The sequence below is a fragment of the Salvelinus namaycush genome, chromosome 1 (assembly GCF_016432855.1).
Source record: "Salvelinus namaycush isolate Seneca chromosome 1, SaNama_1.0, whole genome shotgun sequence".
In the NCBI taxonomy this organism is placed as follows: Eukaryota; Metazoa; Chordata; class Actinopteri; order Salmoniformes; family Salmonidae; genus Salvelinus; species Salvelinus namaycush.
In genome coordinates this window covers 33,981,462-34,000,613 of record NC_052307.1, presented here as the reverse complement: position 1 = coordinate 34,000,613, position 19,152 = coordinate 33,981,462, and the positions used below count along the sequence as shown (strand labels likewise).

Here is a 19,152-nt window from a genome sequence, read left to right as displayed (position 1 = left end):
TTCATCAGATGCCACTCATAGGACTTCATGTTACACAATACATGCATGTTGTTTGATAAAGTTCATATTTATATAAAAAAATCTGAGTTTACATATGCGCGTTAGATTCACTAGTTGCAAAAACATCAAGTGATTTTGCATAGCCACATCGTTTCAACAGAAATACTCATCATAAATGTAGATGATAATACAAGTTATACACATGGAATTATAGATACACCTCTCCTTAACGCAACCGCTGTCAGATTTCAAAAAAACTTTACGGAAAAATAAACCATGCAATAATCTGAGACGGAGCTCAGAACAATAGCCAAATTAGCCGCCATGTTGGACTCAACAGAAACCAGAAAATACATGATAAATGTTTCCTTACCTTTGATGAACTTCATCAGAATGCAGTCCTAGGAATCCCAGGTCCACAATAAATGCTTGATTTGTTCGATAATGTCCGTTATTTATGTCCAATTTAGCTACTTTCGAATTGTTTACCAAACTCCCTAACCAAAGTCTCAAAGCGCATCCACTATAACGTGACGAAATGTCCAAAAGTTCCGTTACAGTCAGTAGAAACATGTCAAACGATGTACTGAATCAATCTTTAGAATGTTGTTAACATACATCTTGAATAACGTTCCAACCGGAGAATTACATCGACGTCAATTGACCGATGGAATGGAGCTCACTCTCACGTGAACGCGCCAGTTCAATGCGTGGGCACCTCATGGAAGTGATTACTCATTCCTGTCTCCTTCGGCCTCCCTTCACATTAGAGTCATCAGACTAAGTTCTATTGACATCTAGTGGAAGCCGTAGGAAGTAAAAACCCATCAATATCTCTGTATTTTCAATGAGAGCTTGGTTGAAAATCTGGCACCCCCGGAATATATTCAAACAGGAAGTGGAACTTCTCAGGTTTTTGCCTGCCATATGAGTTCTGTTATACTCAGACATAACTCAAACAGTTTTAGAAACTTCAGAGTGTTTTCTATCCAATACTAATAATAATATGCATATGTTAGCAACTATGACATAGGAGCAGGCCGTTTACTCTGGGCACCTCTGTGCACCTTTCATCCAAGCTACTCAATACGGCCCCTTCAGCCATAAGAAGTTAACTAGTCCAACGCTCTAACCACCTGCCTCACGAGGAGCCCGCCTGTTACGCGAATGCAGTAAGAAGCCAAGGTAAGTTGCTAGCTAGCATTAAACTTATCTTATAAAAAACAATCAATCATAATCACTAGTTATAACTACACATGGTTGATGATATTACTAGTTTATCTAGCGTGTCCTGCGTTGCATATAATCGATGCAGTGCGCATTCGCGAAAAAGGACTGCCGTTGCTCCAACGTGTACCTAACCATAAACATCAATGCCTTTCTTAAAATCAATACACAGAAGTATATATTTTTAAACCTGCATATTTAGCTAAAAGAAATCCAGGTTAGCAGGCAATATTAACCAGGTGAAATTGTGTCACTTCTTGCGTTCATTGCACGCAGAGTCAGTGTATATTCAACAGTTTGGGCCGCCTAATTTGCCAGAATTTTACGTAATTATGACATAACATTGAAGGTTGTGCAATGTAACAGGAATATTTAGACTGATGATGCCACCCGTTAGATAAGATACGGAACGGTTCCGTATTTCACTGAAAGAATAAATGTTTTGTTTTCGAGATGATAGTTTCCGGATTCGACCATATTAATGACCTAAGGCTCGTATTTCTGTGTGTTATTATGTTATAATTAAGTCTATGATTTGATAGAGCAGTCTGACTGAGCGATGGTAGGCACCAGCAGGCTCGTAAGCATTCATTCAAACAGCACTTTCGTGCGTTTTGCCAGCAGCTCTTCGCAATGCTTCAAGCATTGCGCTGTTTATGACTTCAAGCCTATCAACTCCCGAGATTAGGCTGGTGTAACCGATGTGAAATGGCTAGCTAGTTAGCGGGGTGCGCGCTAATAGCGTTTCAAACGTCACTCGCTCTGAGACTTGGAGTAGTTATTCCCCTTGCTCTGCATGGGTAACGCTGCTTCGAGGGTGGCTGTTGTCGTTGTGTTCCTGGTTCGAGCCCAGGTAGGAGCGAGGAGAGGGATGGAAACTATACTGTTACACTGGCAATACTAAAGTGCCTATAAGAACATCCATTAGTCAAAGGTATATGAAATACAAATGGTATAGAGAGAAATAGTCCTATAATTCCTACAACCTAAAACTTCTTACCTGGGAATATTGAAGACTCATGTTAAAAGGAACCACCAGCTTTCATATGTTCTCATGTTCTGAGCAAGGAACTTATTAACCGTAAGTTTGCAAGATTGAATCCCTGAGCTGACGAGGTAAAAATCTGTCGTTTTGCCCCTGAACAAGGCAGTTAACCCACCATTCCTAGGCCGTCATTGAAAATAAGGTGTTCTTAACTGACTTGCCTAGTTAAATAAAGGTGTAAAAAAAAAAGAACGGCAAAATCGGCATCCAAAATTACCGATTTCCGATTGTTATGAAAACTTGAAATTGGCCCTAATTAATCGGCCTCTACACTGAACTCTATCAGAGAAGTAGTTGGTCAACCAGGCGAGGCAGTCGTTTGAGAAACCAAGGCTGTTGAGTCTGCCGATAAGAATGCGGTGATTGACAGTCGAAAGCCTTGGCCAGATCGATGAAGACGGCTGCACAGTATTGTTTTTTATCGATGGCGGTTATATCGTTTAGGACCTTGAGCGTGGCTGAGGTGCACCCATGACCAGCTCGGAAACCAGATTGCATAGCGGAGATGGTACGGTGGGATTCGAAATGGTCGGTGTTCTGTTTGTTAACTTGGCTTTCGAATACTTTAGAAAGGTAGGGTAGGATAGATATAGGTCTGTAACTGTTTGGGTCTAGAGTGTCTCCCCCTTTGAAGAAGGGGATGACCGCAGCAGCTTTCCAATCTTTAGGGATCTCAGACGATACGAAAGAGGTTGAACGGGCTAGTAATAGGGGTTGCAGCAATTGTGGCGGCAAATTTTAGAAAGAGAGAGTCCAGATTGTCTAGCCCAGCTGATTTGTAGGCGTCCAGATTTTGCAGCTCTTTCAGAACATCAGCTATCTGGATTTGGGTGAAGGAGAAATGGGGGAGGCTTGGGCAAGTTGCTGTGGGGGGTGCAGGGCTGCTGACCGGGGTAGGCGTAGCCAGGTGGAAAGCGTAGCCAGCTGTAGAAAAATGCTTATTGAAATTCTCGATTATTGTAGATTTATCAATGGTGACAGTGTTTCCTAGCCTCAGTGCAGTGGGCAGCTGGGAGGAGGTGTTCTTATTCTACATGGAATTCCTGGTCAACCCGGCCCATTTTTTAAAATTTTAATCCATGACCAGCTCTGGATCGCATGAGTACGTTCTGCCCATGTTTTGATACTGGTTTTATGGTGTCATTCCCTGAGCTGTTAGGACATAGAAAGTACACATCTCGTTTGTCCCTTGCAGTAGCACACCTTAAGATTATCTGCAGACCTTTTTAGACTCTAACCTGTATGGAGTGTCAGGATTCACCTAGCGGTCATGATTTGGGGCTGTACAAATGTTTGATGTATTAGAATAATTGATTATGCTAAGGTGAATGCACCAATTTGTAAGTCGCTCTGGATAAGAGCGTCTGCTAAATTACTTAAATGTAATGTAATGTTATATTAATAGAAGGGGAGGGGTTATAAGACCCATCCCTCCTTACATTTATAGGGTCCTAGGCTTCAGATGAACAATATATATATTCATTATATGGTTTTAGAATTGTTCCACAGTTTTCTCATTCACTCACTCAATGTGTGACTAAGACAGAACTCTGCAGGGGAGTGTGGGAGATAAGAGACTACTCAGACATTCCACAATAAATCAACTTTGGGGAGGGGACATATATTGCCTAGCTTTTAGATAAACACTGAAACTCTGTTTGTATAGCCATGGATGCAGGGTTTTGGTCTCAGGAGTAAAAGGGTAAGGACTTTGGTTTAATAAAACAACTTGAGACCTTTTGTTTGGGGCAGAATTTACTCAGAAACATGCGTGCTATGTTCCTGTTTGTCAACTTCTGTCTGCAATTGCATTAATAAAGGTTTTTGAATTATTTAATAAAAAATATTGTCATAATGCTAATTTTACCATTGATTGACAAAGAAGGACGTAAGGAACGAACCCTAACAGGAGCTTGCCTTCATTATGGCCTTGGGTAAATTCTTTCTATTGGGCCTCACTGTGCCACAAAAGTATGTCGACATCAAGAAGATATCTCACCAGAGGTATGGCTGAAAAGTTATCAGCATAGACATGGTGTTGTGACGAGAGAGCTCATGCGCTCCATGACAACTCTGCAGGCTAAGCCAAGTTAAATTGCTTGATCCCCCCCGACCTATGTACACACTGAAAGCTAGGCAGTAGCCAGTCAAGGAGTCAAGAGACACAATATTTTACCCCCCACTTTACTGTTTTTTGGGGGGCCTATGCTGCTTCCACAGTAGTCTACTGTCAAGTTGTATCATAGCTTCATCCACTGAGAGGGCTTGCCATGGGTGAAGTAGTTTGGGGAAATTCTCTTGTCTGCCACTCCTCCCTCTTCACTCTACTTTCTCCTCCCTATTCCTTTTCACACTCCTCCTCTTGCCCTCTCCCTCCATTCCCCTCTCCCTCCATTCCCCTCTCCCTCCATTCCCCTCTCCCTCCATTCCCCTCTCCCTCCATTCCCCTCTCCCTCCATTCCCCTCTCCCTCCATTCCCCTCTTTATCCTCGCTCTATCCCTCCAATCATCTCCAACTCCTCCCTGCCTTCTGGTGCTGAGCCATGACTCTCCCAATTACTTCCCTCACTCCTGTCATGGACCTAGAGTAACGGGGGGCAGAGCGAGAGGGGCAGCAACAAATAGGATACTATTGTGGTAAGGAATATCTCTCTCTGTCCCTCTCACACTTGTATTGCTCTCCCTTCCTCTCTTTTTTTCCTCAACTATACACATACTTTCTTCCTAATAATCAACTGTTAGGGGTTTCCATAATATTTTATGTGGTACAGTTACACGCCTCCCATTCCCATCTCACAGTAAACCGTATCATCATGATGTCATACAGCACTTTCAGTCAATCAATCAAAATTATTTCATGAAGACCTTACTTAGTGTCCAGATTTTCTCAGTTCATGGTGTGCATACAGTACCAGTCAAAAGTTTGGACACACCTACTCATTCAAGGGTTTGTCTTTATTTTGACAATTCTCTACATCGTAGAATAATAGTGAAGACATCAAAAATATGAAATAACACATTATGGAATCATGTAGTAACCAAAAAAGTGTTAAACAAATCAAAATATATTTGAGATTCTTCAAAGTAGCCACCCTTTGCCTTGATGACAGCTTTGCAAACTCTTGGTATTCTCTCAACCAGCTTCACCTGGAATGCTTTTTCAACAATCTTGAAGGAGTTCCCACATATGCTGAGCACTTGTTGGCTGCATTTCCTTCACTCTGCGGTCCAACTCATCCCAAACCCTCTCAATTGGGTTGAGATCGGGTGATTGTGGAGGCCAGGTCATCTGATGCAGCACTCCATCACCTCCTTGGTCAAATAGCCCTTACACAGCCTGGAGGTGTGTTGGGTCATTGTCCTGTTGAAAAACAAATGATGGTCCCACTAAGCATACACACTTAATATGGTCATGGATGACCAGCGGGGTTAGATTATAACCATAAAGGCTATATAGGGTACTCACACTTCAAGACCCATGGTCAGATGACTTTTCATAGATGGTAAGAAGTATGTGGCAGAACTGTTTACAGATTCAATTAGTTACAAAGCTGGGACAGTTTCCAAATGAATAGCATCGGTAGAAACAGGACAAAACAAGCAACTTGTTAGCTGGCTATGCAAACAAATATCACTGCAAATCGATATCATATGAACTCCACTGTGCGGACTTCTACCCTAACACGACAGCTAAGGTGTCAAATTTTAGGATAACAGTGAATATCTGTACCTAGCGAACATGACAAACCATACCCTAAGCCTAACAGATAAACACAACATTACTCTGATCTCCATTTTGGCAGCTAGTTAGCTGGTTGTCTGCATGGCTAGCTAGTGAAAGTGACAGCTGAAGTTGACACTACGCAAGTCAGGCCAAATATACCACCAAACAACTGTTCTGGCCAGACAGACTAGCTATCTAGCAAGCTATAGCAGCAGCTTGGGCTGTTTTCCATATGAATTACATCGGTAGAAACAAGATTGAACAACCAACTAGTACAGCTAAACACAAACTATTTCCATGAGACCGAGAGCAATCATTCGAGCTCCACCGCTGATGTGCTCGCCTGTACCAACCAAGTAATCATGACAGGATTTGCGTGCCTGTGTGTAGGTTTGAGAAGATGATCAGTGGGATGTACATGGGGGAGCTGGTGCGTCTGATCCTGGTAAAGATGGCCAAGGAAGACCTGGTGTTCAAGGGTCACACCACTCCTGACCTCCTCACCACAGGACACTTCCAGACCAGCTTCGTCTCCGCCATCGAAAACGACAAGTCAGTAGTATGAGTGTACAGTATATGTGTTTGACTGTGGGCCTATTTAATCAAAGTATAAAATAATAGATGACATGGCTCTTTCTTTGACTCCGTCTTGTATCTTGATATAACTTGGTTGATGATCATGAATATGATGCTGCTGCTAATGATGATGATCATGAATATGATGCTGCTGCTGATGATGAATATGATGATAATGAGTGTGATGATGCTGCTGATGATGATAATGAAGAGCAAGTACCAAACCTAATGTTATACTTTTTTAAGCCAATATGTAACTGAGGTGGTGCTCTCTTTCTGGCAGAGACCAGGAGGGTCTGGTGAGTGCGGAGAAGGTGCTGAGGGGGCTGGGCCTGGACCCCTCTGGGGAGGACTGTGTGGCCACTCAGAGGGTGTGTCAGGTGGTGTCGACGCGGGCCGCCCACCTGTGTGCTGCCACGCTAGTCTCTGTTTTGAGACAGATCAGAGACAACAAGGCTGCGGAGAGGCTGAGGACAACCATAGGAGTGGACGGCTCTGTCTACAAGAACCACCCACAGTGAGTGGAGCTGTCCTTGTGCGTCGCATGTGTTTTAGCCCAAGTGTGTGTGTGAGCTTTGAGATGCTGTACTCTGGGGTTATCTCTAACAGAGTGGGGATCAATGATATTGTCATTGTGGCTCCCGCCAATTCAGGATAGAACAGATGAAGTGTTGTACTTGATACTCAGGTAATCTACATCTTCTCTGTGACACACCACTCCTGGTTACTACTCACTGAAGTATAGAATAATTGCTCTTCTATGGCATTAGAATGAACTAAACTAGATTGCACAGTGTAATTACAGTGGAACTGACCCTCATCTCAAATGCCAGTCAAGAATGTGGTTGGCTTTCAGTTCATCCTGTTCTACAGATGTTGGATTTTAATTTGATCACCCTGTTGTTTCAGGAAATTTCCTGCAGCAAACTTTTAGTGTATTCGTTTAGAAAGGCTTTGTAATTTCCACTTGACTTGATTTCCCCTTACAAAAATGTATCCATCCCAACAAAAATGTTTATTAATTATAATTCACACTAATTCAGATTTCCTGTTTCTGCAGGATTATTTTCCTGTTGTGAGAAACTGGTCAAATTTAAGATTCTACACCATGTAAAATAAGACCTTCAAATCAAGTGCTACCATTTCCCTCATATCCTCTATCCCTTGTGGACACTATAGATCTTAAGCAGCGCAAGGCTCAAATACACTACTACTCCAGTCCTTTCACCACATCAAAAATGAAATGCAATTGCACAATATCACATTTCATTCAAATGTATTCACTCAATTTGACACTCCATCTACAACTCTTGAGTTTCACACCAGAGCCATGACTCACTGTGAAGTATAGGAATTTTCCTAGAATAAACTATTGTTGTGACTTTACTTTACTTTACTTTACTCATTAATCTGACTGTTATTTATCTAATCAACTAACGATGTTTAATTGTTACCAATTTTATTTTTAAATTAATCATGCAACAATTAACTCATTCGGAATTGGGGCACCACGAGAGCGGTTTATTTTTATTTTTTTATTTAACTTTAATCATCTCCCAAATTAAACTCTAAAGGTCTTTACCTATTATATCCATAAAGGGTCAACTCATTAATCATAAAAACATATCATCATTCTGAACAGTCGTAACCTCCTGCATCTGCAAAACCCCATCCTTATGATTCAGTACTACACAAATTGGTTTAATTATTTGTTTACTAGCTAACTAAATGATAACACAGGATAAACATACACACTTAATTCATTAGAAACAGGTCCCTAGCAGACTGACACAATATTGCAGCTTGTTATGAGAGAGAGAGAGAGAGAGAATACTTTGGTACATTTAGAAACTACTCACACAGTAATCATATATTTTGTACACGAACCGCCGCCCGTTTGGAGTAAGACCTCATGAATGTATTTCTCTACCATAAGCCACCTCCAACATCATTTTAGGAAAATGTGGCACTATGTCCAACCGGCTTCACAATCACAGACCATGTGTATGGCGTCGTGTGGGCAAGCGGTTTGCTGATGTCAACATTGTGAACGGAGTGCCCCATGGTAGTGAGGGGTTGTGGTATGTGCAGGCATAAGCTACAGACAGCAAACACAATTGCATTTTATCAATGGCAATTTGAATGCACAGAAATACAGTGATGAAATCCTGAGGCCTATTTTTTTTTTTTTTTTTTTGTCTGTGGCCAACAGCTGCATATCTGTATTACCAGTCATGTGAAATCCATAGATTAGAACCTAATGGATTGATTTCAATTGACTGACTGATTTCCTCATATGAACTGTAACTCCAGTAAAGTCTTTGAAATTGTTGCATGTTGCGTTTTTATATTTTTATTCTGTATAAATTACACTGGATGAGGGGAATTGCAATGGAAATTACCCTTAAATCTCAAGTGCCAATTGAATTTACAAGACCAAGTAAGGAATGGTTTATACACATGTATTCACTAATAAGAAACATGAACAAATTGTATTTAGTTTACTAATAGCTAATTAAACCTTTTAACATTTTTATAAGCTTAAAAGTAAAGTTGTGCCTCTCCTCGCCCAGGTTTGCGCGGCGGCTCCACAAGATGGTGCGGCGGCTGGTGCCGGACTGCGACGTGCGTTTTCTGCGCTCAGAGGACGGCAGCGGGAAGGGGGCGGCCATGGTGACGGCAGTGGCGTACCGGCTGGCTACCCAACATGCTGAGCGGCAGCGTATCCTGGACACCCTGCGTCTGAGCCGGGAGCAGCTGCTGGAGGTGAAGAGGAGGATGGGAGAGGAGATTAACAGGGGCCTGGCCAAGGAGAGTCATGACCAGGCCACCGTCAAGATGCTGCCCACCTACGTCCGCTCTACCCCTGACGGCACAGGTATATAGGTTCAGCATAGGAAGGGGTGGTATCTGCGGAATAATCTCAATTGCAGTTCCTCGTGTCCTCTCGGCTCATTCTCAAAAAACATTGGATTAGAAGGTCAGAGGGGAGGGAGATGGGAGGAATGTGTGTGTCTGTGAGGAGATTGAAGGGTACCCACCATGGGCCTTGAAAATTCTTAAGTTTTAGAATTTCAGAAAGCCCTTGATTGAACATCCTGGAAAATAGACAGATGTCCTTGGAAGGACTTTAGCAGGAGATTGAGGAGTAGGAAACCGTAAGCTGTTGCATGTAGTTAAGAATTTACCAAATCAATACACCAATTTCACTTAGGAACAGTCCACCTGTACCTGGGATGTGTGGGTGGGTGGTCAGCCAGCAATCAGAGGGTTACCGGTTGGAAATTCAGGGCTGACAACCTACTTCACCTACTTCCGTTCTTAAACAAGGCACCATAACGCTCAAGCTGCTAAATGTTTAAAAAAAGATATATATATATGTGTTAAGTTAAATGTAGGAGTGTTATCGCGCTTGCTTAGCTACCTTCCCGATTGTCTGACTCATTGAACTTATCAGAGCACGGTGACTTCTTGGCCCTTGACCTGGGTGGGACCAACTTCCGAGTTCTGCTGGTTCGCGTGCGGGGCGGGAAGAGACGCAGCGTGGAGATGCACAACAAGATCTACGCCATCCCCCAGGAGGCTATGCAGGGCACTGGAGAGGAGGTAAACCAGAAATGTCTGTCTCAATATCTGTTATGTCACAGTCCCAGTCCACTGTATTGGTCATTTGACACATCTCTCTCGGTCTGTTCTCTGTCAGCTGTTTGACCACATAGTGCACTGCATCGCTGACTTCCTGGAGTACATGGGTATGAAAGGAGCTTCCTTGCCCCTTGGCTTCACCTTCTCCTTCCCCTGCCATCAGAATAAACTGGACCAGGTAACAAAGCAAACACGCACACGCAAAAGTCGTTTTAAACATCGTTTTTGGATGGCTTGAACCACTGCTGAACCTCTCACAGACAGAACGTTGAAAACACTTGAGAACAGTCAATGTGCTCTGTCTGCACCTGTTCATTCAAATGGCAAAGCTTGGAAGGACAAGCGCCGACAGGAGTGGACGAAGTGCATCACATGGTCTATTCACACATTCTATAGGCGTCTGTAGTAGAGTTCAACCGATTATGATTTTTCAACTCCGATACTGATTTATTGGAAGACCAAAAAAAGCCGATGCCGACTAATCAGCCTTTTTTTTTTTTTTGTAATACTTACAATTACAACAATACTGAATGAACAATGAACACTTATTTTAACTTAATATAATACATTAATAAAATCTATTTAGTCTCAAATAAATAATGAAACCTGCTCAATTTGGTTTAAATAATGCAGAAAACACAGTGTTGGAGAAGAAAGTAAAATTGCAATATGTGCCATGTAAAAAAACAAAAGTTTAAGTTCCTTGCCCAGAACACATGAAAGCTGGTGGTTCAATATTCCCAGTTCTTCAATATTCCCAGTTAAGAAGTTTTAGGTTGTAGTTATTATAGGAATTATGACACGTCCTGACATAGTATAGACTAACCAGCACTCTGCTCAGGGCCAGGTAAAGATGCCCATCCCCTGCCCTCCTAATGTGATGTCCATTCCTCCTCAGGGTATCTTGCTAAAGTGGACCAAGGGTTTCAAAGCTACCGGCTGCGAGGGAGAGGATGTTGTGTGTCTACTGAAGGATGCTATCCAGCGCAGAGAGGTTAGAGGTCACACCCACCCACTGGGCTTAGTCACAATCCTACACTGCCCAGAATCAAAACGCTGTTACACATTACAGTACCTGTAGGATCTCAAATCCATTTAAAATTGAATATGATACCATGAAAGTACACCAACCGTAACTTTTTGGAATTTGATATTATAGTATACCCATCTGAAATCCTTTGGTTATGAAAAAGGGTTCCATGTTAGTGATCCGTAAGTCCTTGTGTTGATGTTTTTGTAGGAGTTTGATCTGGACGTGGTTGCCGTGGTGAATGACACTGTGGGCACCATGATGACCTGTGGCTACGAAGACCCACTGTGTGAGGTGGGCCTCATCGTAGGTGAGTCTCCAATAGCCTACTGTTTGTTCTTTCTGAATCACAAGCACAGTCTGTAAGAAATCAATAACTGCCTTTTTCTTTGAGTGTCTGTCACTCTTGTTCTCTCACACACACACACACACACACACATTTCCCCTCTCTCCAGGTACTGGCACTAATGCCTGCTACATGGAGGAAATGCAGAATGTGGAGCTGGTGGAGGGGGACGAGGGGAGGATGTGTGTTAACATGGAGTGGGGGGCCTTTGGGGACCACGGGGAGCTGGACGACTTCAGCACAGAATTCGACAGAGCCGTGGACGACTGTGCCACCAACCCTGGCAAACAGAGGTAGCCTATTACTGTTTGTTTATAACGGTGTTTATAGCGGTGTTGAAAGAAAAAGAAAGAAAGAGACCTTTAGTCGGGGTGCTGATTTACGGAGGCTGAATTGAACAAATTAAATCTCCTTCCTGTTGATTTATTGGACTGTTTGTTAAAGTTGATGTATGTGTCTTTGGAGGCTGGGATTAGGTTTGCAAAGGGAAGGTATATTAAAGGAAACTTTCCAAATTTACCAGTAAACTACCAGAATTTGTGTAATCTATCACAAAACATCTAGTGGCCATTTTGGGTACTTCAGATTATCACAGGTGTCTGTAATTATCTCTGGCCCTCTGTGTGGCTTTATCAATGTGAAATATATTAAATTAGATTATTTTTAAATTTTAAAGAATGACAGCTGTAAAAAAATATATATATATATTCTAAATATGAACCAACTTAGTCAATACCATTGGTGTTAATATGACGATTTTAGCATGACATCCATTTTATTTACTTATTTTGCTATGTCAATGTATTTGTTAATGTTTTGGAGTTGAACTGGTGGCAATTGTGAAAAAAGTAAATAGTTGGAAGAGTTGCGGTGTTAATAGAAAATAAGGACATTGTTTTTAGAATATTTTTTTTCATTTATTATACTATTTTCTCGAACATATGGGCTATCGACTAGACGGAGATAATAAATGAATAATACACTAAAAAAATATTAATGCAACATGTAAAGTGTTTCATGAGTTGAAATTAAAGATCCCAGAAATATTCCAAACACACACAAAGCTTATTTCTCTCAAATCTTGTGCACAAATTTGTTTACATCTCTTTTAGTGAGCATTTCTCCTTTGCCAAGATAATCCATCCACCTGACAGGTGTCATATCAAGAAGCTGATTAAACAGCATGATCATTACTCAGGTGTACCTTGTATTGGGAACAGTACAAGGACTCTCTAAAATGTGCAGTTTTTTTTCACAACACAACAGTTTTGAAGGAGCGTGCAATTGGCATGCTGACTGCAGAAATGTCCACCAGAGCTCTTGCCAGAGAATTTTATGTTAATTTCTCTACCATAAGGAGACTTCAAAGTCGTTTTAGTGAATTTGGCAGTACGTCCAACTGGCCTCAGAACCGCAGACCACTTGTATGGCGTCGTGTGGGCGAGCGGTTTGCTGATATCAACGTTGTGAACAGAGTGCCCCATAGTGGCAAGGGGTTATGGTATGGGCAGGCGTAAGCTACGGACAGCATTGCATTTAATCTTTGGCAATTTGAATGCACAGAGACTGTGACAAGATCCTGAAGCCCATTGTTGTGCCATTCATCCGTCGCCATCACCTCATGTTTCAGCATGATAATTCATGGATCTGTACACAATTCCTGGAAGCTGAAAATGTCTGTTCGATTGCCTGCATACTCACCAAACATGTCACCCATTGAGCTTGTTTGAGATGCTCTGGATCAAAGTGTAGTACAGCGTGTTCGAGTTCCTGCCAATATCCAGCAACTTCACACAGCTATTGAAGAGTGAGACAACATTCCACAGACCACAATCAACAGCTTGATGAACTATGTGAAGGATATGTGTCGTGCTGCATGAGGCAATGGAGATCACACCAGATACAGACTGGTTTTCTGATCCACGCCACTACCTTTTTTAAAGGTATCTGTTTTCCCAGTCATGTGAAATCCATAGATTAGGGCCTACTGAATTTATTTAATTTGACTGATTTCCTTATATGAACTGTAACTCAGTAAAATCTTTGAAATTGTTGCGTTATACATTTTTGTTCAGTGTATGTGCAGTGCATCCGGAAAGTATTCAGATTTTTGCAAATCTATTAAAAATAAAAAATGGAAATATCACATTTACATAAGTATTCAGACCCTTTACTCAGTACTTTGTTGAAGCACCTTCGGCAGCGATTACAGCCTTAAGTCTTCTTGGGTATGAAGCCAAAAGCTTGGCACATCTGTATTTGTGGAGTGTCTCCCATTCTCTGCAGATCCTATCAAGCTCTGTCAGGTTGGATGGGGAGTGTCGCTGCACAGCTATTTTCAGGTCTCTCCAGAGATGTTCGATCGGGTTCAAGTCTGGGCTCTGGCTGGGCCACTCAAGGACATTCAGAGACTTGTCCCGAAGCCACACCTGAATTGTCTTGGCTGTTTGCTTACGGTCGTTGTCCTGTTGGAAGGTGAACCTTCACCCCAGTCTGAGCACTCTGGAGCAGGTTTTCATCAAGGATCTCTCTGTACTTTGCACCATTCAGCTTTCCCTCGATCCTGACTAGTCTCGCAATCCCTGCTGCTGAAAAACATCCCCATAGCATGGTGCTGCCACCACCATGCTTCACCGTAGGGATGGTGCCAGGTTTCCTCCAGACATAACGCTTGGCATTCAGGCCAAAGAGTTCAATCATGTTTTCATCAGATCAGAGAATCTTGTTTCTCATGGTCGGAGTCCTTTTAGGTGCCTTTTGGCAAACTCCAAGCGGTCTGTCATGTGCCTTTCACTGAGGAGTTGCTTCCGTCTGGCCACTCTACCATAAAGGCCTGATTGGTGGAGTGCTGCAGAGATGGTTGTCCTTCTGGAAGGTTCTCCCATCTCCACAGAGGAGATTCTTTCAAAGATAATTCGTAAAAATCCAAATAACTTCACAGATCTTCATTGTAAAGAGTTTAAACATTGTTTCCCATGCTTGTTCAATGAACCATAAACAATTAATGAACATGCACCTGTGGAACGGTCATTAAGACACTAATAGCTTACAGACGGTAGGCAACTAAGGTCACAGTTATGAGAACTTAGGACACTAAAGAGGCCTTTCTACTGACTCTGGAAAAACACCAAAAGAAACATGCCCTGCTCATCTGTGTGAACGTGCCTTCGGCATGCTGCAAGGAGGCATGAGGACTGCAGATGTGGCCAGGGCAATAAATTGCAATGTCCGTACTGTGAGACGCCTAAGACCGCGCTACAGGGAGACAGGACGGACAGCTGATCGTCCTCGCAGTGGCAGACTACGTGTAACAACACCTGCACAGGATCGGTACATCCGAACATCACACCTGCGGGACAGGTACTGGATGGCAACAACTGCCCGAGATACACCAGGAACGTACAATCCCTCCATCGGTGCTCAGACTGTCTGCATTAGACTGAGAGAGGCTGGACTGAGGGCTTGTAGGCCTGTTGTAAGGCAGGTCCTCACCAGACATCACCGGCAACAATGTTGCCTATGGGCACAAACCCACCGTCGCTGGACCAGACAGGACTGGCAAAAAGTGCTCTTCACTGAGGAGTCGCGGTTTTGTCTGAAAATAAACGCAGTTGACAGTGAGAACGTTTCTTTTTTTGCTGAGTTTAGAAGCACAAGCATTTTTTTTTTTAGATTCTTCAAAGTAGCCTTGATGACAGCTTTGTATGTCTTTTGATTTCACACTTTTTTGGGTTACTACATGATTCCACATGTTATTTCATCGTTTTGATGTCTTCATACAATGTAGAAAATAGTCAAAAATAAAGAAAACGCTTGAATGAGTAGGTCTGTCCAAACTTTTGACTGGTTATGTGTGTGTATATATAACAAAATAGTTAAAGTATAAAATACCAACATATATTGTCTGTTAATTACCAAAATAGCAGAAAATTGCTGTCATTTTTTTGTAAACCTAGCTGGGACTACTACACGCACCAGTGCAATAACGCTTTCATCAATAAAACCTGAAGTGTGGTGAGCCTCAGGATTCAGCAGTAAGCCTCGGGATTCAAGTCTCTCTCTCTCTCTCTCTCTCTCAGGTATGAGAAGATGATCAGTGGGATGTACCTTGGGGAGATAGTGAGGAACGTACTGCTGGAGTTCACTGCAAAGGGACTTTTGTTCCGAGGCAAACTCTCTGAGAGGCTCAAGACCAGAGGCATCTTTGAAACCAAGTTCCTCTCCCAGATCGAGAGGTGAGTCTGTCAGTTTGCTTGTCTGGGAATGTTTGTGGCAATTATGCCTTCAGTCACTATCTAGTGTTGATGTCTGATGAGCAAAAGGAAGATTTGGAGAAGTGTCACTAAAAAGGTTAACAGCCATGGTGGGAGCGACGTCTGCGTCCCTTTTTCAGGGATTCAAAGCTATTGGATTTCAATATTATGTCCCTCCTAGACACCAAAATGTCTAGCATAGGATGGAGAACAATGTTGTGTGCACTTCATGATCACAAAAATGATTTGACTGTTGTCTGTAACAGTCAGTGCCTGCCTGTCTCTTCCCCCCCCCCCCCCTGTCAGTGACCGTCTGGCCCTGAGGCAGGTGCGCTCCATCCTGCAGCACCTGGGTCTGACCAGTTCTACGTGTGACGACAGTATCCTGGTGAAGGAGGTGTGCAGCGTGGTGGCTCGCCGCGCTGCCCAACTCTGTGGTGCCGGCCTGGCCGCTGTGGTCGATAAGATCCGGCAGAACCGCAACCTCTCCGAGCTCAAAATCACAGTGGGTGTCGATGGAACGCTCTACAAACTACATCCACAGTGAGTGGTTATTAGATAGTATTATCACAAAAAGAGAGTCCGGTTAAAGCTATACTCCAGGGGCTGTATTCATGAATCGTCTCAGAGTATGAGTGCTGATTTTAGGATTTTACCTTTTCGATTACAATGAAAAACATATGAACTGGGTGTACTCTACTCCTAGATCAGCACGGTTTTTCGTACACTTTTTTTTTAAATACGGGCGCAGACGTTAATTGCACATTTAACTGTAGGCCGCTGGTAGTTTTTAGTTTATAGCCTTTACTTTGCTCTTACTTTTCCCTTTTATCTTAATGAATCTATGAATAAAATTAGTGGGTGCCAAAAGGATAAACATTGAGAAACTCGAACATAAGTTTTTCTTTGAGGCGCTGTTTCCATGGTTTCCATTTCGTGGTTACGTAGGTAAAATGCAAACATCAATGTAGTTAATTAAAATGTTACACATGGTTTCTTTATGCATTTACAAACCTAATCTCCTTTCAATAATGATAAGAATTTGAGTTTAATTGGTGTGAGATATAAATAGATAGATTGTGTTATATATATATATATATATATATATATATATACACACACACAGTGCATTCGGAAAATATTCAGACCCTGTGACTTTTTCCACATTTTGTTACTTTACAGCCTTATTTTAAAATTGATGAGGTTATTTTGTATTTAATCAATCTACACACAATACCCCATAATGACAAAGCGAAAACAGGTATTTGACCAAGAACTCGATGGTCACTCTGACTCAGCTCTGTAGTTCCTCTGTGGAGATTGTTGTCCTTCTGGAAGGTTCTCCCATCTCTGCAGCACTCCACCAATCAGGCCTTTATGGTAGAGTGGCCAGATGGAAGCCACTCCTCAGTAAAAAGGCACATGACAGCCCCCTTGGAGTTTGCCAAAAGGCACCTAAAGGAATCTGATCATGAGAAACAAGATTCTCTGGTCTGATGAAACCATGATTGAACTCTTTGGCCTGAATGCCAAGTGTCACGTCTGGAGGAAACCTGGCACCATCCCTACGGTGAAACGTGGGGGTGGCAGCATCATGCTGTGGGCATGTTTTTCAGCGTCAGGGACTGGGAGACTAGTCAGGATCGAGGGAAAGATGAATGGAGCAAAGTACAGAGATCCGCTCAGGACCTCCAGACTTTTTAGCAAAGGTTCACCTTCCAACAGGACAACGACCCTAAGCACACAGCCAAGACAACGTAGGAGTGGCTTCGGGACAAGTCTCTGAATGTCCTTGAGTGGCCCAGCCAGAGCCCGGACTTGAACCCGATCAAACATCTCTGTAGAGACCTGAAAATAGCTGTGCAGCGACGCTCCACATCCAACCTGACAGAGCTTTAGAGGATCTTCAGAGAAGAATGGGAGAAACTCCCCAAATACAGGTGTGCCAAGCTTGTAGCGTCATACCCAAGAAGAATCAAGGCTGTAATCGCTGTCAAAGGTGATTCAACAAAGTACTGAGTAAAAGGGTCTGAATACTTATGTAAATGTGATATGTCAGTTTAACATTTTGCTAAAATGTATAACCTGTTTTTGCTTTGTCATTGTGTGTATATGTTGATATATACAATTGAATCCATTTAAGAATAAGGATGTAACATGATATAAATATATAAGTCTAGCCTCATACCTTTTAACAGCACCTTTTTACAGTGCCTGCATGTACATCTGCCTATGGGTTTGCCTCATTCTCTTGTCCCTGGCCATATGAACTCACTTCCCCTTCATTCCCTGCAGCTTCTGGTCCATTGTCTGTTCTCAGTAAGAACATTCTAACCTGCCTCTGATCTCTCTCCTTATCTCTCCTCTTCACAGCTTCTCCAGCATCATGCATGAGACGGTCAGGGACCTGGCGCCTCAGTGCGAGGTCACTTTCCTCCAATCAGAGGACGGAAGTGGAAAGGGGGCGGCTCTCATCACGGCGGTGGCCTGTCGCATCCGAGACGCCGGACAGCGCTGAGCGAGGGGCTCTGGGGATGCAGAGAACAAGGGTTACGTCCCAATTGGCACCCTATTTCCTAAATAGTGCACTACCTTTGACCAGTGTCCTATGCTCAAAAGTAGTGTACTGAATAGGGGGCCATTTGGGACACAGACATGGGCGGGGTCACAACAGGGACAGCACAGGATGACAAAGGGATACTGGAAAAGGAGCACAACGGACTTCTTACTTAGAGATTTGCTGTGCCAACGTTTTTCAGATTTTAAGAAAATGGTGGAAAATATGCAGCCGAAGTCCAACGAGAGCAGATACAAATTCATTGCTTTAACTAATGATGACAAATGTGAAAATGTTGATCAATGTAATAAAGTCATGGCTTTTCAAATAAGTTATATGTTGGCTGACAATTTGTTAGCCACGCTATCCTTACAAACCGCATAGCATTACAGCAGTACCGTTATGTTCGCTAGTTACCTAACATTAGTTGGTTACTAATACATCGAAGTTGCCAGGCAGTATATTACCTATATGCTATCTATCTACCCAACATTATGGACTTTATTATTCACATCATTCTTAGCTATCTACTCTGATTTCAACGCACTCTCGTCTGCGTGTGCCAGAGCACAGAATAATAGATTAATTTTATGAATGCTCAACACCCGTTGAATATGACCGGTGTCAGTAAACGTCGGCAAAAAAAAGCGGAATTAAATTATTGCCAGCAGCTGGATAACATGGATAACATGAAATAACATGAAAACAGCCTAATCAACTCAGCTAGGATGAGTAAAATGGTCAGTGAG

General features: G+C 42.6%; 1 protein-coding gene across 2 annotated transcripts in view; it reads left to right on the top strand.

Annotated features, from left to right (window-relative positions):
- The window catches only part of LOC120037739 (hexokinase-2-like), a 62,418-nt gene extending 43,667 nt beyond the window's left edge, over window positions 1-18,751 (top strand). The window contains exons 8-18 of one of the 2 annotated variants that reach the window (XM_038983743.1): window positions 6,387-6,548; window positions 6,856-7,089; window positions 9,146-9,450; window positions 10,030-10,178; window positions 10,276-10,395; window positions 11,116-11,211; window positions 11,458-11,557; window positions 11,703-11,886; window positions 15,673-15,828; window positions 16,153-16,389; window positions 18,220-18,751. In XM_038983743.1, the coding sequence (XP_038839671.1) occupies window positions 6,387-6,548; window positions 6,856-7,089; window positions 9,146-9,450; window positions 10,030-10,178; window positions 10,276-10,395; window positions 11,116-11,211; window positions 11,458-11,557; window positions 11,703-11,886; window positions 15,673-15,828; window positions 16,153-16,389; window positions 18,220-18,364 (1,888 nt within the window). In that variant the 3' untranslated portion in view covers window positions 18,365-18,751. The remainder of the gene's footprint in view (window positions 1-6,386; window positions 6,549-6,855; window positions 7,090-9,145; window positions 9,451-10,029; window positions 10,179-10,275; window positions 10,396-11,115; window positions 11,212-11,457; window positions 11,558-11,702; window positions 11,887-15,672; window positions 15,829-16,152; window positions 16,390-18,219) is intronic. The other variant, XM_038983807.1, reaches the window with a different exon arrangement.
- Window positions 18,752-19,152: the final 401 nt, after the last annotated feature.